Source organism: Pleurodeles waltl, chromosome 4_2 (genome assembly GCF_031143425.1).
Source record: "Pleurodeles waltl isolate 20211129_DDA chromosome 4_2, aPleWal1.hap1.20221129, whole genome shotgun sequence".
Lineage (NCBI taxonomy): Eukaryota > Metazoa > Chordata > Amphibia > Caudata > Salamandridae > Pleurodeles > Pleurodeles waltl.
Window position 1 is genome coordinate 406,462,586 of NC_090443.1, and position 24,606 is coordinate 406,487,191.

At 41.9% G+C, this 24,606-nt stretch overlaps 1 protein-coding gene across 1 annotated transcript; it reads left to right on the plus strand.

Annotated features, from left to right (window-relative positions):
• The first annotated feature begins 4,371 nt into the window (after nucleotides 1–4,371).
• Nucleotides 4,372–21,768, plus strand: MRPS14 (mitochondrial ribosomal protein S14). The gene is made up of 3 exons (XM_069231576.1): nucleotides 4,372–4,490; nucleotides 5,767–5,934; nucleotides 21,180–21,768. Exons 1-3 carry the CDS (start codon nucleotides 4,446–4,448, stop codon nucleotides 21,360–21,362), a joined length of 396 nt encoding a protein of 131 aa, XP_069087677.1. The 5' UTR covers nucleotides 4,372–4,445; the 3' UTR covers nucleotides 21,363–21,768.
• The last annotated feature ends 2,838 nt before the right edge of the window (nucleotides 21,769–24,606 follow it).

Genomic DNA, 24,606 nt, shown 5'->3' on the forward strand with positions numbered 1-24,606 from the left:
AACTCATGGATGACTTAGTCTCATGAATCAGATCACATTAGATGAGTATTTTAAAACAACATTTTTAGAATAATCTAAAATTCTAAATTGATAATACAATAATATGTATATATATGTATTAGTAGTTGTGTATCATGGTTAATGTAAGAGCTATTGAGTAATGATTGATTCTACAAAAAAATGTGAAAACAATGTGAGACATTTTTGAGAACATGTAGTACAAAGTATGAACACCACTCCAAAATGGCCGACACACTTGCAGTAGAAAGTAGGAGATTAACAAGAGTCTGTTGTTCATATTGTTGTTCAAAACATGGGGAATATTTAAATACGTGTAATGACAGAACATCTGTTTTACCTACGAACGAGGAGCTGATGCTCCGAAACGCATCAGGATTTCTTTTGTTGTATATTAATTAAACACGCATCTGCATTGAGTCACGGCTCGTTGTTTTTCTTCCTCGAGGTGAATACCTCGCGGTTTCCTGACAATGTTTTGGAGATATGTGAGGGCTCTCCGCCCTGCCTGTGGCTCACTGCAATTGGAAAGTGGCTGGTATATAGGCGATAATGAGGACGGAATGTTTATATATATATATATATATATATATATATATATATATATATATATATATATTTGCCACCAGTTGTCTTGCAGTTGCAGCTTGCGTCTTCAAAGCAATGCAGATACTTCAACTGACGCATTTCAACTGTAGCTTTTAGGCAGCAATAAAAAAGTCAAGTAAGTCTTGTAATTATGTTTCTGCTACAAAAGGATCAGACTTTTGTCTAGTGGCAGTTTTAGTGCCATAAAGAAGTGCAGAAGGTTTATGTGCCTACTGCAAAGAGCAAATCTGTATTTTATGTAAATAGCTGAGTACATTAGTAAAGTCAGCCATTACCTGCACTATAATACAAATGAAATGTATGTGTGGGGTGGGGGGTGGCTATGGAGAGATGAAGAGCAGTTTTGCTGGGTGGTAATGAGGGAATCCTAGGAGGAGGACATGGGAGTGGGAGCACCAATAATGATTGTTGGACGGGGCGCAGGAGGTGCTAAAGACTGTGACGAATGGTATGTAACAAGGTGTTGTTTGAGTGTCTTGAAAGAACCTGCTGATTGAGGGAAGAAGAGCAGGTAAGGTGGCCTCTACTGTTGCATGTATCACACACACACCAGCAATTTTGTGACTGTCTACGTAGGCTAGTGTTTTAGAGCAACAGTTTAGCCAATAGCAGAAATGGCATCTTGATGGATGACTGCTGCTGACATCGTCACTCGGGTTATAGAGGACAGCTCTGACATAAGATCAGAGACTGAGACAGCAGATACTGAGACAGCATCTGAGGGATAGGACAATGGCGCAGACTCTGGGAGTGATTTTTCAGTCGGAGGAGTCCCATTGGATAACTCCTCTTCCAGTAAATTGTGAGGGAGGTGATGAGGGCAGTCCTGTTGTCCCTTCGCAAGCACAGTGTGTGCAACGGGGCAATAGTGGGTTATCCCAACCCAGAGAGCAGGTGAATGCGGTGGCAAGCACAGAGAGGATGCTCTCTTGGGAGCTCCCCAATTTAGTTCAGCCCCAAATTCCACTGCCCAAATCGTATTGTGGAGACATCAAAATTATCTATCACAAAACAAACTGGTTTTGTAAGGCAGGCACCTGTGTTTTTGGTCCTGGGTTCGGCGGCCATATAGGGAAACATACTAAACCCAAACAGTTCTGGAAACTAGACATCCCGGGGAGTCCACAGAGGTGTGACTTGTGTGGATTCCCCAAAGTTTTCTTACCCAGAATACCCTGCAAAGCTGAAATGTTGAATAAAAACTCTATTTTTCTTGCATTTCCGTCACACAAACTACAGGAATATACTGCGATCCACAAAATTCCTACCACCCAGTGATTCCTCACCTGTCCTGATAAAAACACTACCCCACTTGAGTGCCTATACCTAGTGCCTGCATCAGAAATGGATCACCCCAGGGTCAACAGTTGCCTGTTGGATTCCCCTAGGTGTCTAGTTTTCAAAAATGCGCAGGTTTGGTAGGTTTCCCTAGGTGCCGGTTGAGCTAGAGGCCAGAATCCACAGCTAGGCACTTTGCAAAAACGAGCTCTGTTTTCTTTGTGAAAATGTGATGTCGCCACATTGTGTTTTGGGGCATTTCCTGTTGCGCGCGCTAGGCCTACCCCCACAACTCAGGTACCATTTTTATCAGGAGACTTGGGGGAACGCTGGGTAGAAGGAAATTTGTGGCTCCTCTCAGATTCCAGAACTTTCTGTCACCGAAATGTGAGGAAAAAGTGTTTTTTTGGTCACATTTAGAGGTTTGCAAAGGATTCTGGGTAACAGAACCTGGTGAGAGCCCCACAAGTCAGCCCACCCTGGATTCCCCTAGGTGTCTAGTTTTTAAAACTGTGCAGGTTTGCTAGGTTTCCCTAGGTGCCGGCTGAGCTAGAAGCCAAAATTCACGGCTAGGCACTTTGCAAAAAACAGCTCTGTTTTCTTTGTGAAAATGTGATGTGTCCATGTTGTCTTTTGGGGCATTTCCTGTCGCGGGCGCTAGGCCTACCCCCACAAGGTACCATTTTTATCAGGAGACTTTTGGGAGCGCTGGGTGGAATGATATCTGTGGCTCCTCTCAAATTCCAGAACTTTCTGTTACTGAAATGTGAGGAAAAAGTGTTTTTTGGTCACATTTGAGGTTTGCAAAGGATTCTGGGTAACAGAACCTGGTGAGAGCCCCACAAGTCAGCCCATCCTGGATTCCCTTAGGTGTCTAGTTTTTAAAAAATGTGCAGGTTTGGTAGGTTTCCCTAGGTTCCGGCTGAGCTAGAGGCCAAAATCTACAGCTAGGTACTTTACAAGAAACACGTCAGATTTCAATGTAAAAATGTGATGTGTCCATGTTGCCTTTCCTGTTGTGCGCATTAGGCCTACCCATTCAATTTTGAGGTACCATTTTTAACGGGAGATTCGGGGGAACACAGAATATCACAACATTCTGTTATTGCCCCTTGTCTTTCTCTACATTTTTTCCTTCCAAATGTAAGACAGTTTGTAAAAAAGACATCTATTTGAGAAATGGCCTGTAATTCACATGCTAGTAGGGGCAGCCCGGAATTCAGAGATGTGCAAATAACCACTGCTTCTCAATACCTTATCTTATGCCCATTTTGGAAATACAAAGGTTTTCTTGATACCTATTTTTTACTTTTTATATTTCAGCAAATGAATTGCTGTATACCCAGTATAGAATGAAAACCCATTGCAAGGTGCAGCTCTTTTATTGGCTCTGGGTACTTAGGGATCTTGATGAACCTACAAGCCCTATATATCCCTGCAACCAAAAGAATCCAGCACACGTAACGGTATATTGCTTTAAAGAATCTGACATTGCAGGAAAAAGTTACAGAGTAAAACGTGGAGAAAAATGGCTGTTTTTTTCAGCTCAATTTCAATATTTTTTTATTTCAGCTGTTATTTTCTGTAGGAAAACCTTGTAGGATCTACACAAATGACCCCTTGCTGAATTCTGAATTTTGTCTACTTTTCAGAAATGCTTAGCTTTCCAGGATCCAGTATTGGTTTCACATCCATTCCTGTCACTAATTGGAAGGAGGCTGAAAGCACCAAAAATAGTAAAATGAAGTATGTCCCAGTAAAATGCCAAAATTGTGTTGAAAAATGTGGTTTTCTGATTCAAGTCTGCCTGTTTCTGGAAGCTGGGAAGATGGTGATTTTAGCACTGCAAACCCTTTGTTGGTGCCATTTCCAGGGGAAAAACACAAGCCTTCTTTGGCAGCCCTTTTTTCCCATTTGTTTGACAAAAACGAACTTTTAGCTGTATTTTGGCTAATTTCTTGGTCTCCTCCAGAGGAACCCACAAACTCTGGGTACCTTTAGAATCCCTAGGATGTTGGGAAAAAAGGACGCAAATTTGGCGTGGATAGCTTATGTGGACAAAAAGTTATGAAGGCCTAAACGCAAACTACCCCAAATAGCCAAAAAAGGGCTCAGCACTGGAAAGGAAAAGGCCCAGCAACTAAGAGGTTAAGAGACTCTGGTTCCTATTAGTTTTTATCCCAAGTCCCGAACCCCTCTGCACACTGTAAAATATTTGATAAATTGGCAAGTATGGAATAAACAAAACTTCAAGTCCCAGAACTCAAAGAAAAAAACCTTGACTGAAGCAACTCATCACTCATAGACCTCGGAAACTTGGCAACTATGCCTAGGAAATTTAAGTTCACAAAAAATGTGTGCCCAGAAGAAAGGCGCCTGATGATATGCCAATTTGCGAGCTAAATTCTGATACAATACAAGCGCAGCGTCACCATTCTAAGATGGCCGCTGCTATTACTTTCTACCAGAGCCCGTACTGTAGCAGACGTCCTTTCTTTACTTCTTCAGTTGTAACTGACCAGGGCTTTGGAGGTGAAAATATGGCACTGGCGGTCGTGAGCCATATGCTGCGAGGAGCGTGCCAGGTGAGATTGAGTAATGGTCCCTTTTACGGACCTCCACCTCAAGTGGTATGACCATGCAGTTGCATACTTATTTCATCGCAAACATTAAGGTGTTTATCGCTGTAGTATGCATTAGTGTGGATCTTGGGTTTCCAGAAACAGTCAGCTCGTATTTTAAGTTCAGAGAGGCAAAGCATCTGTATACCCTATAACAGTGCTTAATATGTGCTTGTTGTTTCCGGTGCGGAGCACCGGCACTTATTTTTGAGGGTCGGCTCTTATTTTTCTGCCTCAAGCATTTACTGCGAGTAAAAGAGACATATCGGAAAGGCTGAGGAAGAGAAAAACGAAAAAGCGTCACAATGGGAGAAAGCAGAAAGCTGCAAGAGTAAGCTGAAGGGACAGGGAGTTGCTGTGAATAGATTAGAGAGGCCAGAGGTTGCTGCAGGATTATGCTGCCTCAGTATTACTGTTCGCACATATAATTGCAGCAGCCGCGTGTTTAAGAGGAGAGCTATGGGTACCAGCACGTTTTTATTTACAAATTAAGCACTGCCTGATAACATATGATTTGTCTGGGTAAAAATCATTTGGTCTACGTCATCTAGCATATGTACTTGATTTCCATGCATATGTAATCCCACTTTGTGCTTCTCTTCACCACTGACATCGCCTCTGCCTCCTCACATACATAATTCCTCTCCTGACCTACACATTTTATCTGTAAGTGCACTCCACTATTTGTATGTATGTATTTTTTTTATTTATATATATCCATTTCCACCAGATCATGGATTTCTCTCTCCACCCTTGGCGTCCGTCTATTATTTGTAAATTTCCTACATATCTGCCGGCATCTCTACCGTACTCCACCCCTTAGCTGCACCTCTCTTTCTAATATTCGTACCTCACTCTACCCTCTCCCTGCAAATATACTTACTTCTGCGATGACACGCACTCCTCTTTTTAGGAAAAGACCGACTTCGCATATTTTCTGCATATATACTTCACTACAGTTCTCTCCTCAACAGAGGACCAATTATTGATTCCTCCCTCCAAGCCTGACCTTGATCTCGTTCGCTTCCTTTATGCATATGCCTCAACCGACATTTGGAATTAATATCTTTAATAGTATATGTTCCCCAACCCCTGACTGACCTTCACTCCTGCATATAGGCCTCAGTGAGATACATTGCCATAACTGAACGTGTCAATAAAACTTTATCATTTTAGAGACATTGACTCGGATTGCAATTTATTTTATAGGCTGACAGCTCAGTGTATTTTGTGATTGCAGCTTTTTCCATGGCCGAAGTCATCCAGTTTGGGCCCAGTGCGAGGTTATTACGTGAACTGGAGGATGCTTAGAGATGTGAAGAGGAGAAAGATGGCCTTTGAATATGCTGATGAGAGGCTAAGAATTAATGCCATTAGGAAAAACAACATCCTTCCACGGGAGCTACAGGTAAAAGTCCCATCTCATGCCTCCTATGACGGATTTCCAGTTCGTCCCATATCCATGAATCACGGGCACGGAAACATTCACTAGCTCGTTTCCTACTACGAGCTGTGAAAAAAGAGAAGCTCTGTGTTTCACTTATAACGGTGAAACAAAGATGGTCGGTGTCACTTGACAGAACCTTACTCCACAATAAGAAAAGGCTGCGGACGCATCAGATATATTTATTACTTACCTCGTCCATCTTCCTTGCCACAGTACACTATCACGACTATAAGGATGAACTTAACACTTCCTGTTTTTACTTCTGTGTTTCATTGTATGTAAAGTGCTTTATTTCTTTATTTTTTTCTGTTGATTGCCACTACCTGCATTAGCAGTTGCTTTCACTTCACCTTGGATTTGTTTGTATACTGCCCTGCTAAGCAAATAGGGGTCAGCCCCTACATTGGGGTTACTATCTGGCCATGATTTTTACGGACTGTCTGTGAATTAACCTCAATGTTTTTGTCCGTGATGGCGATTTCAACAGATGGCATTGGTCTGTAATGTCACAGTTTAAATGCCTCGGCTGAAGTGGAAGGTCTCTAGTTCTGCGATCTCGAGGGAGGGTCAGACACACAAACAAGAAACAAGCCTTTTCGCCAGGATGCTGGCTGCCTGAAAAGACATGTAAATCTGTGTGGTTGGGAAATCTGAAAATGTTAAGGGCCCTTAGGAGCTGGTAGAAGTGGTGTTAATTGATAGACACTTTTAACCTTCCCGAAGACAAAGATTTATTATTTGTGAAAGATATTGTAGGGGTGTTCCAAGCTGAGCTGTGGAGTGTGTGCTTTTAATGGACAATTGTAAAACTGTTTGTGCTAGCTACAATCTTAATATTACTAAAATCTATACTTTGAAAACACTTTTTTTTCTTTAACCTAAATTTATGTCCACATTTTGTGGCAGCCTTTCTTATACTGTGTGTAATGCAAATTTAAAATAATGGCCTTCACATTCACAGTGCTTTCTATAATGGGAAGAGGCCTCCTAGCACTAAAAATACAAAAGTCACTATTCCCTGCTGAACCAGAGTTCAGATCTGTGGGCTTCTGGTTGCGCACACATCTGCAGTGATCACATTAACCAACAGAGATTTCATAACATAAAATAGTGTATTTCCTGCTTATTTCTTTTAATTTGCATGTATTTTTTATTTAAGGTATGCATCCTTTTAGATGCATTTACCTGATAGTGAAAGGTCAAAAAATAGTCACAGAATAGTTTGTTCTTTTTAGCCATGCCTTTGATTGCGCCTCCACGCTCACTGACCTCATCCCTATTGCACTCAGGATTGCAGTATACATACTTTTTAATGCCCTTTGAGCACTGAGAAAGCCAGTGATTTTGTTTTATAGTGGCCTGCAGTCCCTTATCTTCACTATGTACCTCTTTTTTATACTTTGTGTCAAATTAACCTGTGATCTCTATTTACTTATTACAGTGTATTATTCATCTGACAGAACTGTGCAAAACACTGTCCTCTGGTGTAAAGGGGATTGAGAAAAATAAAGTAATCTAGGGCCATATGTACGAACACATTTTCCCATTGACACAGAATGGGAAAAACCCTTTGCTACATCTGGCCCCTAGTGAGTTGCTTGATTGTACTATGTGTAACAAGGAAACCTGGGTTCAAATCCCAGCTCACCCACATGTCTACATTGTGATTTATGTCAAATCAAGTTACTTCATGAGTCCAGTTTACTTGATAGGGACATTTGAGAGCACATTTCAGTAATTCAGTTCAAGATTGATTCTGTATACAAACCTCACTTGTATATGTGTTAATGACCTGTAATATTCCACCATCCATACAAATAATATTGGCCATGACATACGAAACACCTGGCAATTTGTACGCTTTGTTCCCTCATGGCTTTGTCAGAAGGGAGGGTTAATACATTTTTAAGTTCATGTTTAGAAACTCGCAATTCAAATAATTGTCAATGCAATGTTATTATCTTATATAATACATTGAAACTCTCCCATGTGTCAAAGAAACACTGTCTATATTTTAAAGTCTTTATCATGTTCTTATATTTAGTTTTTTGTAATTTGCGTCCCAAATATTTTGAAGTTTCTGTATTTTCTTTGGCACTTAGGGATGAGCCAGACCACTAGTTCAGGCTTGGCTCGCCTGCAGAGCCCTTTTAAGGTAAGGACAGAGTGGATAATTGCCCAGACTGCTGTTCAAAAGCACTTCCAATGGATCATCGCACTAGCAGAGTTTGCCAGAGAGGGAGGCTGCTGCTTATTCAACCACTCGACAGGGCTTCTTCTGTTTCTGGCATCTCTGCTCAGACTGCTCTTCTAGGTACACTATACACTCAAGTACTTATAGAGGGACTATATGATTTTAGAAATCGTCCAGCCTTGGTCTTCACTTTCTTATTCTTCTGGTTCTTAGCAATGACCCTTTGAACCAGTTGCTGTGGATGTCCCATCTGATCTTGGCCTCATTCTATTCTTTAATTCTCTGTCTGGTGGTCAGGCTCCCAGTTCTGAGATAAATATAGATTCCCTGACACACACTGTAAAAGCCTGCTTTGTGCTGTGAGACTACAGACAAGTTGTGGGTACCTCACATCCTAACAGTTGCTGTGAGACTTTCACCCACACCATCTGCTCTGCCTCATTAATATTTTTAGGTTTGACGTCTAGTGGAGCTCCGGTCGGGTGAGCCAGATGTGTTTGTTAACTTGTCCAAACTAGCAGAAGGTGAAAAAGCCACTTACCTTAATGTTTCCCACACTGTTTGCCATGGATATTGAAATGTTTACAAACCTAATCAAAATGTTGCTGTTCTTTTGTCTTCAAGAAAGATTGGGTATATTTGAGGAGGAGTGATGCCCTTGACACTGTGCTCAGGGGCATGTTTTGCTTCACTAATGACTGAGCTGAAACATTCATACACTGACAAAAATCTCTGGAATGCGCTTCTTCGTCTAAAGAAGACAATTATTAATTCACTTTGCAAGGTTAGTAAAGGGAGGTCAGAACCGTGAAAGCACACGTTTAAAAATGGTCACAACAATGAAATGAAAACATGTACAAATGATTCTCTACTGCAATATACACAGCAAATATATGTATCTATATTATGATGCAAGGAAAATAATGAATTAAAAAATATGCATCACCATGAGGCACGGGCACATCTGCTTCATCTCCCTCCAATCAGCATCACTCGATCGTGGAGAGGGATCAATTATCCTCACGGGAAGGATGATACACCCCAGCGTCCTGACCATGTCTGAGATCTGAATCACTCCCCGGTCCATCTGCCCTCAGCCTCTTATACTTTGAACAAACAAGAGAGGAAAATTCTAGAAGCTCCCTGTCATAAGTTTATTCTTCAAAAAATGCTGATTACTTTAGGCCAGCTTTGAAAAGAACACGTCAAGACTTGCTCAAAATCCCAAGGTGCCCCTTCAAAACAAAACTGTTCCCTGACGTCCTAGTACATTCTTATCAGCCTAAGCCCTTGGTGGGAAAGAACACGAAAACATGACAACATGGAAAACTACTTGCAGCTTTTAACGTGGCGGTGGCTAATGCTAAAATAAAGTCAAAAAGCAAAATGAAGCTGATGGTCACTAATGTGACAATGTGCTGCTAGGCTAAGTGCAACGTGGAGTCAGAGGTCAGTACCCAAATATCATTACAAGGCATCAATTAACTTGTGAACAATGACATAATTAGACACCTGAATGTAGCATAGTTGGAGGCAATATCATACACAGCACAGTGAATAATTTAGTGTGATATCAAAAATAGTAAATAAATGCATTGATAAACCAGTGGGATATGGCTGCTCCTCCTTTTGTCTTGAATTTTGACCCTTTGTCCTGAACTTTGTACAGACACATTCTGAATTTGCCTTCATGTCAGGTGGTCACCTTACAGTTCTTGTTTATGTACGCTCGGTGGAGTGTTCTCACACTACCATCTTCCTGAGCCTGGGGGCAGAAATGGGTAGGGCTGTCCCTTGGTTGGCAAAGTGGAAAGTTATCCTGCAAGCTGATTTAGATGTGAGTATTCTGTTCTCCCAATATTTCAACATGGAGGGAAAGCGCGCAACTAAAAGGAAACACTCTGAGGTGTCCTCAGGAGAGGAAGAATGTAGTCCTGGCCTGCCTGCTAGGGAAGGGGCTTCCCGCAATGTTAAAATACTGCAATTGATTATCAATAAAGCAGTAGAATCTGCTTTTGCTGCTCAAAGGTGCTCCTTTTGCCAAAATGCCCAGAGCCTCTTGTTCTGCTGACCCTGACTCTGACCAGTCCCCAGGAAGAAGAGGTCAGAGAAGATATATTTATGGCTCTGATTTGAAAGACCTCTTGGCCTGTGTTGGTGAGAGAATGATACAGAATCAAATTCTCATCTCCTCCGTGTGACTTATTCATCCAAACCCCAACTCCGGGCATTCAATACAAATTGGATGCCCTGCAGAAGGAAATCGGACACCTTTTCCTTTTTTAAGAATGCTGTTGGGCCGGTTCCAAAGAAAGAATAGGGCAAGGAATGCTATTCTCTGATGTTTTGGGGCCAACAGACATCAGGATACTCCAGTCCTATCCTCAGTCTCAAACAAGTGAAACTTTATTTCCCCCATCAGAGGTTCAAAAAGTAAGTTGCAGGACATAGTTCCCCTCTTGTCTCCTGGCATATTTTGGGCCTCAGTAGATTTAAGGGATGCCTATTTTCACTTTCCTATTTATTCCTCTTCTCAGACATTTCTCAGAATTTCTGCTTTGAGGCATCATTTTCAATTTTGTGTTTTTCCTTTTGGGCAATCTTCAGTACCCTAAGTGTTTATAAAAACTCTTGCTTTTCTGGTGGGAAACATTCATTCCTTAGGTTGATTGCTCTTTCTCTATTTAGACCATTGGCTAATCTTTGACACTTGTTTTTCTAATGCTGGTCACACAGTCCAGTTTGTTTGCAACTGTCTAGAGAGACATGATTTCCTCCCGAACCCAGAAAAATCCTTCCTGGTTCCTTCACAACAGCTTCTTTTCAACAGGGCCTGGTTTCACTACCCTGATCGATAAGGTCTTCCTCCAGGAGGAACATCATCAGGGTATAATTATCTCTTCCACAATCCCAGTGAGGGAATGAATGGCTTTATGCACAGGGGAATATGGTGGGCCTTCCTGGTCTTGGTTCCATGAGCTCACCTTCACTTGTACCTCCTAATGTCTTATCTCCTCTCTATAGGATCTCAGCTTTTGGGATTACAACACTCTTGGTCCAGTCTCTACAGCTGTGTCTTGCAAACTACAGTGGTGGTTGGAAGTTCCAAACCTCAGCATAGGGATTCTGCTCTCTACTTTGATTCCTCAGACAGTCAAGACAGATAGCCGCAGTCTCAGCTGAGGAGCACGTTTGGGGAACTCTTTTGCTCAATGTTTATGAACCATGTCAGAAGCCAGACAATCATACAGTTGGAGGGGACTTTTGGTGATTCACAGAGCTCTCCAGTTATCCTTTCCTCTAATTCATAGCTGTTCAGTCCAGATCAGAACAGGCAATTAGGTTGCTCGGGCATATGTGAATCATCTGGGTGGAAACAGGTGAAGAGTCATGGGGAACTTGATGTCATTGAAAGCGATCTATCTTCTGTTGCTTAGCCATTTTAGTGATGTCTCTGGGCACGTTATTTTAGCAACTAGGCCTGCTGTTTGTATCCTTTAGCCTAGTAATATTTTATTCTGCTTCATTTTATTATTTTAGAATGGGCCACATTTGTGGTGGTGGTTTATTTTCTTTATCTAGTTGTTCTTTCACCTAGAAAAGCATTACATTTCTTAGCACAATATTCTTCTCACTCGTCAAGGCTGCATCAAGATTGTATTGTCGGCACAAGTGGTACACTGCGTTTCTAACATTCACAGAAACACCTGTATCCTCATGTAGGGACATTTGACAGAACAGCAGCAGTTTTATTATAAAACATTTTCCCTGTCCCATGCACGTTAGAGGGAGGTTCCAACCAGATGACCACAACCGCATGCTGATTTACTTTGTTACAGCTGTTTGCTGAGACTATCGGTTCCCTGGATTACCTGGGGATGGGGTCTCTATAGACAACATGCTTCCTTGCTACTGTCATATTCAGGTATGGAGGATGATGTCTTCCCGGGGGGAATCCTGAAGGGCAGATTAGGCCTTATCCTGCTGTGCTCTAACAGACCTTAGGTAGGAATCGCATATATTGTGCATAGTGACTGTAGAGGGGGACTTTTCCTTTCTCACTTTCCTTGTCACCATTTTGCTTTTAGTATGTTTCCTCATTCTAATTATTGCATTTCATGCCATTTTATCTAAGATGCATCTCATTCAATAAATCTTATTGAACCATTTCCTGCCTTTGTTTGTCTTTGCGTGTGTGAGACTAATGTTACTAAGAGAAAAAGATGAGATCTGATCCACCACAATTTCCCTGATAAGTTATTATGTCATGCACCCAGTTGCCACCAATTGTCCCTGCTCTTGGGCAGAGATGAGGTGCTACTAGTTAGCCGGAAACGGATTAGGCCAACAGTTGTCACATGGTGTGGGATTGGACTCAGTTCCTCACAATTCAGGTGATGCTGCCGCCCGAATCAAGCAGCCTCATTAGGATAATTAGAGCCCAGGCAACACTTCCAGAGAATGGGCTTGCAGACCTCCTGAGTTGAACTTTCACCTCCCCAGTTCCGCTGTAGCTATTGTTTCTGATATTCCAGGAGATCACAGATAGGTTTGGTTTCCCATGACTGGACCTGTTCAGATCTCATGAAAATGCCCTTCTTCCTAACCTTTGCTCTCTTTTTCCTCACCAGGATGCCTATGGGTGGATGCATTGAGTTTCCCGTGGCTTAAGGGTCTTCTTTTCACCTTTCCCTGTCCTTTTGATCTGCAAGGTTGTAGCTAAAATTCAGAGGGAGAACATAGAGGTTTTGTTGGTGGTACCAACATGGTAGAAGCAACATTGGTTTCCTGTCCTTTTTAAATCGAACAGTTCAGCCTCCCTTGTTCTTCCCTCTGGTTCCATCTCCTCTCTGTTTTCAACCCTCTTGGAGAGCTGTCTTAATTGTGTGTCTCTGGGGGTTTGGAGATTGAGAGGAGGAGCTTTGGAGTCATTTGGTGTCCTCCTGACATAGCTATATGTATTCGAAATTCAAGGAAGTCCAGCACTCTAAGGATTTATGAACATCACTAGAGTAATGTCTGCAAATTTATGTTCATCCAGGGATTTGCTTTAAATCTCATGCACGGGGGGCATAATTTTGGAATTTGTTAGAGATGTGGTTATCTGTTTCAACCTTGAGAAGACAGTGGGCTGCTATGAAGGCTATCAGAGGACCTTGAATTTTTACAGTTTGATTCTCTGACCTCTAGACTTCTGTGTAGTTTCCACTTGAGAAGGCCAGTACTTCACAAACTAGTTCCTCTGTGTATCTCCCAGTTGCATTGGTTTTTCTTCAGGGTGCTCATTTTGAACCCCTCTCGTCGATTCATCTAAAATTCCTTAAATTGAGTATTTTTTTCTTGTTGTAATTTTCTCAGGTCGGAATACATTGGGGTTTTTCTGTAGCATGAGCCATTTTTTATGATTTTCCCAGAAAAGGTAGTCCTCAGGCAAAATCCTTTCTTTCTTCCCAAAATTTCTTCTTCTTTTCATGTTTCTCAAGATCTTGTTCTTCCTTCTTTCTGTCCCTGTCCTTTCTCAGATCAGGAGCTTCTCTGACATTCATTAGAACTTGCCGGAGCTTTGACTGTTCATTTAGAAAGAAATCTTTCATTCACAAGATTGACTTGCTCTACATTTTATTTCGATTTGTGCAACGGAGGTCAACATCCTACGATTTTCACCTGATGGAAGTGGGTAAAAAGTTTTTATTTCTTCGCCCAGCCAGAAAACAGGTTTATCTCTTCCTGCTGTTATTAAGGGCACTCAACTAGTGGTGTTTCTTCTATATGGGCTTCTTTTAAAGGGGCTTTTTTGAAAGACATTTGTGCGGCTACTACATAGTCATTTCATATTATAAACTGAGAGTGGGGTATTGTTTTCAACTGCTTTTAGTTCTGCTGTTTGTTCCAAAGGTGAATACTTAGGGTTTTTTATTATGTGTTCAGTTTTCAATTAACACAGATACTTTGTCAAGCCAGACCCATACACAAACTCACTATTTATGCTCTACTTCTGATCTTGGTTCAACTGTCTGGTGTATAAGAGATTTGGTTCTGCACTTCTAGTTGGTTTATTCAGAGGTCATTCTTCCTGATTAAATTTTCCAAATCTGGAGTTTCAAGCAGGAGGAGACATATTTTTCAGCCATCTTAGAGTGCCTACAAGAAAAAATAATGAATGTCTTCTTCTTCTTCTTCTTCTTCTTCTCCTCCTTCTCCTTCTCCTTCTCCTCCTTCTCCTCCTCCTCCTCCTCCTCCTTCTCCTTCTCCTTCTCCTTCTCCTTCTTCTTCTTTTCCTTCTCCTTCTTCTTCTTTTCCTTCTCCTTCTTCTTCTTTTCCTTCTCCTTCTTCTTCTTTTCCTTCTCCTTCTTTTTCTTTTCCTTCTCCTTCTTTTCCTTCTCCTTCTTTTCCTTCTCCTTCTTTTCCTTCTTCTTCTTCTTCTTTTCCTTCTCCTTCTTCTTCTTCTTTTCCTTCTCCTTCTTCTTCTTCTTCTTTTCCTGAACCCTGTGCAGGATATCTGGCACTGTGCTTGCAGGGCAAGATACCCTAGCTTCGAATAACTGGGACCCAGATTTACAAAGAAATTACACAATGCAGTACAGCTAAAGAAGCTGCTGCATTGCGTTGCATGAACAGGAGAGAGCAGAATAGTGCCATATCTAATAAGATGTAGTGCTGTTTTGCTCTCTGCCTGCGCTGGTGGAATTTAATCTGCCATGCACTAACATAGACAGCCCTGCGCCAATGTGCAAGAGTGTCTGCCTTTTAATAAGCATAGTTTTTGTGCAGCAAGAGGTCCCTTCATGTACAAAAACTGCTTTAAACTATTTCCCTCTTTGTATTTGTGATGAAGGATGCAGCACACATGCAAAGAGAGAACAACGAGGAGAAATGAAAACATTTCTCCTCATTATGCCTGCCACAGGATTTTGATGAAAATGTCTGACTGCAGTATTTTGTAGAAAGGGATTTGCATCAAAACTTATTGGTGATTGCACGAGAATACCAATGAATACATCTATGGAAGATTTGCTCATCCAAATGGTAAGGCAGTCGAAACCGATGGTTTCCTGTACAGCTATATAAAATGCGCTTTAACCTTATTGGTCTGCTCTTTCTCAGAGTGATAAAAGCATAGGCTATGGAGGGAGTGATTCAGACTTTGTAGCTGCATGCTGTTGTTTGCCTTTTTGCTGTGAATGGCAAAAGCAAGTCACTTTCAGTTTCATATTGACCAATAGCCCTGCTCGATGTTAATATAAACATTCATAGGGGTACACAGTAAGGTTCCCCTTGTCTCCCACTCTTTTTGACATATATATGGAATGATTTCTATTTCAACTACTCGACCACCCTGACTAGCTTCCCTTGTAGTAAAGCTCAAATTTCTAGGTTCCTACAGAAATCCTACACTCTGGAAGAAGTTTCTTCCTCAAACAATTAAGGTGGATTCTATTTTGAATGTGTGAATTGATAGATACTCCTTGAACCTGAATGACGTTTCTCTTACCCATCCAGTGGATCATAAAGTAGACAATTGGCTAAAGAGATGCCTCAGTGTATCAAATTTGACCTTAAGAGCAGCTATCTATGCAGCATATTCCTCACAGTCTCTCGTTAAAGACTTTGTTGTGTTGGCAGGGGTCATTAACAAAGGCAAAGATGTCACTCTTAATATTATCCATATAATAGTTATTGGATTAGCTTTGAATATTTTTTGGAAGAATGTGTTTGATATATTTAGCAGACAATTTAAGATCAGACTTGAACCGTGTAGCTGATGTATTACCCTCTACTTTGATTCAGACATCCTATTAAACTTCCAGTCTTTTTTATTAATTTGTTAAGCACTGGTCCGGCTTGCTCATGCTAGGTATGGATCGATTGAGTTCCTACTTCAAATTTTTGACAGTGTAATTAGAATCATATTTCATTATGAAATCATTATGTGCATGCGTGGGATTCAAAAATGTGTACTCCATAGAAGATGGTTAAGTTTGCTCCAAGTATCTACTACATCTAAAATGTTCATCTCATGGCTTAGGAACTTTGTTAGAACAACTTTGTTTCCTATCCATCCTTAAAACAGTGTGGTCTAAAAATGGATCAACGCATAGGTTAAATTCTACACATCAGATAAATGGGACAGAAAATGTGCTTAACTCTAGAATCAGTTAAGAACAGAAATCATTATCCTTCATATTCTGGTAATATACTACACATACTGCAAAGGTGGCTGGACCCACTGAGGCATAAAAAGTTATCTATCTGCCCAGATAATCACTGATACTTTCCACTGCTTGTAGCATTGAATTTTAGAAAATAATAGCTACCTCTTTAATTTTTAAACCTTTATTGGTAATCCAGTATGATAATTGCTTAATTGTTTTACCAAAAATTAATCTGTCTTTATACATTAAGTGCAATTTTATTAAGTTGATCAAATCATATCGAAGACTTCTGAAATATAATGTTACAGTTTCCTGCTTGATCTGATTGTTGAGGCTACTGTAGTTCGGTACCAAAATTTTTAAGTTTAGCATTGGCAACATGTACACTATATAAACCACCATATCTTACTTGCTGCCGATTCTTCTCTTCCCTCCCCCCAAGGCCATTAACGAAGGTACAGATGTCTCTAAGATCCTGGTCAAGGTGGAACAACAAGCCAAGTATCTTGCAGATGTATCATTGGACCTAATTAAGGCAGCTGCAGTGGCTTCAGGCTCTGTGACTCTAGCCAGAAAGAATGTGGGGCTATGTGATTAGAAATCTGACTTCTCGTAGAAAAATGTCTTTTAAAGATTCCCCCTCACTCGGACACCTCAGATCAGATCTTTATGTGGGCATTATCCAGGATGCTTTCCCTGAGGGTGATATACTCTCAGGGAAATCTGAATATTCAGACAGACAAAATGAGTAGGGAGATTACCTCCCCCGACAAATTCGGTCCTTCTCCCCTCTTGTTTCATTAGATTGCCAAAATTGAGGATATCTAAGGATGGATCTGTTTGTGACACATATCAATTTGTACCTTCCTTGCTTTTGTTCAATGACAAGGGAGCAACCCCTGGGCCATAGGTGCTCTTACTTGTCCGTGGCCAAGGGCTCGCCTGTACATCTTTCCCCTTTTTCCCTTGATTCAGCACTTTCTGATAAGGGTGAGCAGGGAGGAGGCTCATCTAATCTTGATTGCTCCAGGCTGGCCCTGCTCGTCCTGGTTTCAGCTGCTGATAGCAATGATGATGGACCAAGAATGCTTGTTACTAGTAAGTCCCACCCCCTCAGGCCTTTCCAGTTCTCCAGACCATCTTGCTAATAAAACTCAAGTTTACAGGCTGGAGTATTGAAGGGGCAGGGCTAAGATCCAAGGGTTTTTCCCATTCTGTATCATTTTTTGTTCAGGCAACTGTCAATTCGCTCTTCGTACTCTAGCATTGGAAGTCTTTGGGGAACGTTGCTTGGTGAAGTAATTCTTGCCTCTTTCTGCTGCTCTCCCTCTGATTATGGGCTTGCTTCAAGATGGATTCTCTTTGGGACTTCACTTTTCTACCTTTAAAAATCAAATGGACCGCAATTAAGGCATTTAGGGCCAGATGCACAAAGCTTGTTTGCATTTCTTAACGGTCCGGATTTGGTATTTTGGGTTGCTAATAAATGCAAACTGGGCTTTTCTAATGTACAAAGCCCTTTAAGGAATCACAATCACTTATTTGCATTTCCTTTTCTCATGTACCATGCATTTTCAAAATGCGATTTGGGCATTTTGAAGATGCAATTACCACCGTCTTGAAGTCGATGAAAACCAGGTCCAATTTAAAAAAAAAAAAAAAAAAAAAAAGCACCACATAGTGCTTAAAAAAATTGCAATAGAGCACACACATACCCCTTAGGCATATGTGTGCTCTACAGGTGCACCCATATTTTTGGGTGCACCAAGGGGGGCTTTATTCCCATTGCCATCCCTGGTTTTGCATTTCCTAAATAGCGATTTTCTTAATAAGAAATTGCTATTCAGGAATTACAAAACGGCCCATTGACTCAAATTAAAAGGGATTTCTTAATACAGATTTCCTAATAGCGATTCCTACTTTGTAGAAATCGTTATTAGGAAATCGGTATCTTTGTACATACCATTTTGCGTTCCTGCAATAGCGATTTCTATGAAGTCGCTATTAAAAAAAATGCAAAATTGCATTTTCGTCCATCTGGCCCTTAGAGTTCTCTGGGGTAATTTAGAGGATGATCAGGGGTTGGTGTAAAGTCTATGTAAGATGTTTGGTGACATCCATCCTTCACCTCCTCCTTCTTGTCCAGCTTAGGATCTCCCATTGGTCTTGCAGGCTCTGAAATTTCCACCATTCCAGCCTTTTCATTCAGTTGATGTTACTAACCTTTAGGTGTTTTTTCAGGTGGCCATCACTTTAGCTAAAAGGTTGAATGAGTTCAGTACCCTTTCCATTTTTTAGGTTTTTTGACGACAGGAATACTTTCCAGCCAGGTCCAAACTTTGTACCTGAGGTCAATTCTTCCTTTCATGCTCAAGAGGACGTGATATTATTTGTCTTTTTTTTCTCATCCTCAATCTCCTGAGGAAGCAGGGTTGTAGCCTCTGGATGTTAAAAGAACAGTACTAATCTATTTTAAGACAGTGGTTCAGTTCCGATTATATACCTCTTTGTCAACTTTGGGCCTGCCAAAAAAGGTTTGAAACAGTCTATTTAGACGTTGAGTTCATGGGTCAAGCCTTTAATTTCCCTGACATATAAAGATTAAGGTTCCCTCCATCTCTTGGGTGTGCGGGTGAGATCAGAAAGAGGTAAGTCTACCTCTCTGACTGTATTCCAGAGGGCATCACTAAACTAAATTTGTAGAGCAGACAGCTGCACAGCTCCTGCATTAATTAACCACTATAGGGTTGTGCAATGCCCAGATATGGATAATGTCTTTGGTTCTAAAGCTCTGTCTGCTGTGAAGTAAAACAGTAGAATTGTAAATCCAAAATAAAATGTATTTTTCTTTGATTAGAAATGTGCAGTTATCCTGGTGTTTTTTTCGATTTGATATATCTCATGTTGGAATTCATCAAGGAGAGAGTGATGAGGGGGTAATGCCTTGATTACTTATTGATAATTGCTTTGCTAAGAGTCCATCTCTCACTTTGAGTAATTACTGCCACCTCACCAGTTTGTTTCCAGAAAGACTGCAGAAATAAAACAGAAAACATAAATATGAAAATGAGTGTAACTCTCATGACTGTGTTTCTTCCTTATTCCCTAAATTGGCACTTTTTAACAAATTCCCACATATAGATGTAAATACTGGTAGGCCTTTGCATGCATGATCCTCATGCTTTGACAGTTGGCAAGGCAATGACGCATTTGCAACAGCGTCTAGACAGCATATGATGTTACTAATGTCTGTCATATGAGCAGATAGCAGTTAGTTTTGCAGGGTTGCCGCTCTCCCTCCTCCCAGTGTGAAGTCTGTCCAATGTAGTCTCCACCTTTGCCTTTGAGATTTCTCCTTGCAGTAGCTCCGGTCATCGGCCTACATCCACAAAAGTCCACATCAACCCAATCTCCATTAATAAGATACTATCTCGCCCTCAAAGCCATTCTTGCCAGGACAGGATCAGGGTTGATCCTCTCTCCAATTGGTTCCAGGTGCATCGAATCATGCAGGTGTGAAGTCCATAGAACTGTAGTTTTATTCACTCTGTGTTATACAAATGTTTTTTTTAACACCAAGAAGATAAGGCAGCGAGGAAGTGTTCATGTAAAACTGCAATCTACAGGAAAATCTTGGGCTGTCCAACTGTCCGTATCCATTTTAGAAGGTTAGGCCACTACTCATGCATTGAGTTTTAAATGAAGGCCCATGGATGCAGTGCATGTTCGAATATATTCCATTTTGCTTATGTGTTTTGTACCTCCATTCAGGGGTGGTGCCTCTGCTATGGCAGAGGAGCGTCAAACGTTTCCCCCCACCCCTCCCAAACCAGCAGCAGCAAACTGTTTATTATGTTTTTACTGTAAAAGGGGTGGGGCCACAGGCGTGACAGGGACAGAGTGGGAGTGCACAGCACTCCCCCCTCAGTCCGCATGTATGTTTGGCCGGGCGTCTTGTGCCGACCAAACATACATGAAGGCCCATGGATGCAGTGCATGTTAGAATATATTCCATTTTGCTTATGTGTTTTGTACCTCCATTCAGGGGTGGTGCCTCTGCTATGGCAGAGGAGCGTCGAACGTTTCCCTCCAAACCAGCAGCAGCAGCAAACTGTTTATTATGTTTTTACTGTAAAAGGGGTGGAGCCACAGGCGTGACAGGGACAGAGAGGGAGTGCACAGCACTCCCCCCTCAGTGCGCATGTATGATTGACCGGGCGTCTCGGGCCGACCAAAGATACATGCGCACTAGGCTCTCTCCATACCGGCACCGCAGTGCTGGGGTGGAGAGAGCAGGCAGAGACTCCCACTCTTCCCTGGAGTGGCCTGGCTAGGCACTCCATCCAGTCCTACCGCTGCTTTCATGCTCCTGGCGGCGGTAGGATTAGATGCAGGGAGGCTGGGAGCCTGTGCCTACACTGCAAGCCGGAGCGGATAGGCGCAGCGCACCACATCGCTGGAAAAAGGTAAGTTTTCTTTTTTTTTTTTCATTTTTTTTTTTGTCCTCTCCTGCCCCCCCACCTCCCCACACATTGCGCCACTCCACCCCTTTTCCCTCCCGCGATCCTGACTGCCTCCATTGTGCCTTAGATATCTGACCATGCTCCAGCCCTAAATTAGTACGTGGCGCTCAGGTGTGGGCTGTTAAACGTGCATGAACAGTCTAGTGAGGACAAAGGGTTTCTTCTGCACTTCAGATAGTCAGTCTATCCACTGTAAGAGGTAGCCAAAGACTGGAATTTATGTAGTTTTCCCAGGTCTTGTCAATCTTTAATCATGTGGTCCTTGGGACGTTTCTTGTGAATGAAGCATTTCGGTGACTTGACTATTGATCATAATCTGCTTTCCCTTTGTTACAGGAAGTGGCAGATAATGAGATTGCAGCCCTGCCGAGGGATAGTTGTCCTGTTCGGATACGGAACCGGTGTGTCCTTACTTCCCGCCCACGTGGTGTGAAACGGCGCTGGAGGCTCAGCCGGATTGTCTTCCGTCATCTAGCGGACCACAGTCAAATGTCAGGGATCCAAAGGGCCATGTGGTAGCCGGTACAAGACTGCCCCTTCTGTAACCATGGACAACTATAGATCAGGCTTTTCAGATGGAAAATGAGCTGGGACAGCCACCAGAGGAAAAAACTGAAGCAAGGTTGTACATTTGTTTCGATATTTTGATGATGATGATGATGATGGTGAAAATTAAAGAAAGACAGCTTTGCGTTTTTGGATGAACCCTTCATACCGAAAACTGTCGCAGATGTCTGTGAAAGTAACAATGCATTGGTCTGCAACACATTTTCGTACCTTTGTACCCTACCATTCAATTGTAGTGTTCTCTTTATTTATTTGTGTACATGCTCAGTTCAGCAGACTTGAGGTCTTCCATTATGGGGAAGTTTCCGGTTTGTAGATCTCTTGCAAATCTTGATTCTAATAAAAAGAGGACATTCCACATCTGGTCTAGATTGATTTATTTGCCTCATAGGACTTGTGTTCCCAGATGATTTTTGGTTTTTCTACGTAAGTATAGAAGGGGGGCAATTGGGTGCTCAAAGGAACAAACAATTCCAAAACATTATCAGTTTTAAGTTCTCGAAACAGATAACCTACACAAGGATTCTGCAGAAATGACAGAAGTCCAGACATGTACAATATATAACAGCAACATACCAGTGAAGCCAGGCCAAAAAATATATAATGTAAACCAAAAAACAGTGTTGTGTAATCAACAATATTATATTGCAAAAACATAAATATTTTATTTGCTACAAAACCAAGTGAAGTAACGCTGCAGTGTTCAAGTGCCACACACCTGTTTAAAGAAGTATGAAAACAATAAAAGAAGAGCAAAACTAATGACTACCAGTGTGACAGAACAAAACTGAGAATACAGTTACAGTCATTTGGTAGCTCGTGATATGGTTTACAGTGGATAGGAAACACGTTTCTTTAGATTTAATTTAGTCAAATAGTCCAAAAGTCGTCGTTTCAATCCCCGAGTCAACAAATAATTTAAATGGAGTCTTCATCAAGACTGGAATGTCAACAATGATGTACCAGCATTAACATAAAAAACTGGTAAGAAAAAAAATGAATTTCAATCCAGCATGGGCAAATTCCCATTTAAGTGGCTCAGAAAACAATAAGGGCGGCTATTATTGAACAGATGGACAAGGAAGTGAGGAATTGTTTTCAGGTATGATCAGAAGTCTAGCACCCTCGGCTATGAAGGATAACATGTTCTCAAAAAACCTTTGTGAGGAACCGTAGTCCACATGAGGCAGTAAATAGATGCTACTTGTAAGCTGCTTTAGAGATTCTCCTAAGGTGATGTTCCTCAATGCATAACCGAAAACAGATGAATGAATAGCACTTGTATAGCACAACCGCTGTGCCTTAGGGCGTCCTGGTGCAAAATAGAGGAAGAATAATTAGCACAGCAGTACTCATTCTGAAATAGCCAGGTTTTCAGCTGTTTCTTAAACCCTGGTTCTGAAAGGCTATATATGAGATAGAGGAATAATTAATTACAGACTTTGGAGACAAGAGACGAAAAGGAAGTCATCCTTTCCTGGTCCTGCAAATATACAGGATCAGAAAAGCAGCATGTTAGGGGATCGAAGCAGTCTAAAGGGCTTGTAAAGATGGAATCTGTCTCTCAGGAATTTAGGGCCTTTTCCATGAAAAGCTCTGTAGGTCAACACCATAACTTGAAGTCTATACACTTTTCAATTATCAACGAATGCTACCTTTTCAAGTGATGAGCAATACATTGGTGACAAACAATATTAAGTAATAACCTTGCTGCAGCATTTTGAACCACATGAGGCATGTGTGCAACAGATTTAGAGGCAGACCAAGATATAGGGCATTGGCGTAGTCCAATTTCGAGGTGTGCACAGTTGTCTTATGAGTGTCAGGGAGCATTTGCACAATTTTTCTTAAGGCGTGCAAAAGTCCAAAATAAGTTGCAGTTACTGACTCATCTTATGGGCAAAAAGGCCACTCCTTGTCACATTTAATGCCCAAACTCTTCACATCTGTAGTTGGGGAAGGTGGGTCTCCTAATTTACTTGGGCAATACAAGCTGTGCCCTTTCAATCAATCAAACATTTATAGAGCATGTGTAGGAAGTTGGCTCTGTATGTGCTATTTCAAAGTAAGGAATAGCATGCACAGAGTCCAAGGGTTCCCCTTAGAGGTAAAATAGTGGTAAGAATAGATAATACTAATGCTCTATTTTGTGGTAGTGTGGTCGAGCAGTAGGCTTATCCAAGGAGTAGTGTTAAGCATTTGTTGTACATACACATAGACAATAAATGAGGTACACACACTCAGAGACAAATCCAGCCAATAGGTTTTTGTATAGAAAAATATCTTTTCTTAGTTTATTTTAAGAACCACAGGTTCAAATTCTACATGTAATATCTCATTCGAAAGGTATTGCAGGTAAGTACTTTAGGAACTTTAAATCATCAAAATTGCATGTATACTTTTCAAGTTATTGACAAATAGCTGTTTTAAAAGTGGACACTTAGTGCAATTTTCACAGTTCCTAGGGGAGGTAAGTTTTTGTTAGTTTTACCAGGTAAGTAAGACACTTACAGGGTTCAGTTCTTGGTCCAAGGTAGCCCACCGTTGGGGGTTCAGAGCAACCCCAAAGTCACCACACCAGCAGCTCAGGGCCGGTCAGGTGCAGAGTTCAAAGTGGTGCCCAAAACACATAGGCTAGAATGGAGAGAAGGGGGTGCCCCGGTTCCGGTCTGCTTGCAGGTAAGTACCCGCGTCTTCGGAGGGCAGACCAGGGGGGTTTTGTAGGGCACCGGGGGGGACACAAGCCCACACAGAAATTTCACCCTCAGCAGCGCGGGGGCGGCCGGGTGCAGTGTAGAAATAGGCGTCGGGTTCGCAATGTTAGTCTATGAGAGATCTCGGGATCTCTTCAGCGCTGCAGGCAGGCAAGGGGGGGATTCCTCGGGGAAACCTCCACTTGGGCAAGGGAGAGGGACTCCTGGGGGTCACTTCTCCAGTGAAAGTCCGGTCCTTCAGGTCCTGGGGGCTGCGGGTGCAGGGTCTCTCCCAGGCGTCGGGACTTTGGATTCAAAGAGTCGCGGTCAGGGGAAGCCTCGGGATTCCCTCTGCAGGCGGCGCTGTGGGGGCTCAGGGGGGACAGGTTTTGGTACTCACAGTATCAGAGTAGTCCTGGGGTCCCTCCTGAGGTGTTGGATCTCCACCAGCCGAGTCGGGGTCGCCGGGTGCAGTGTTGCAAGTCTCACGCTTCTTGCGGGGA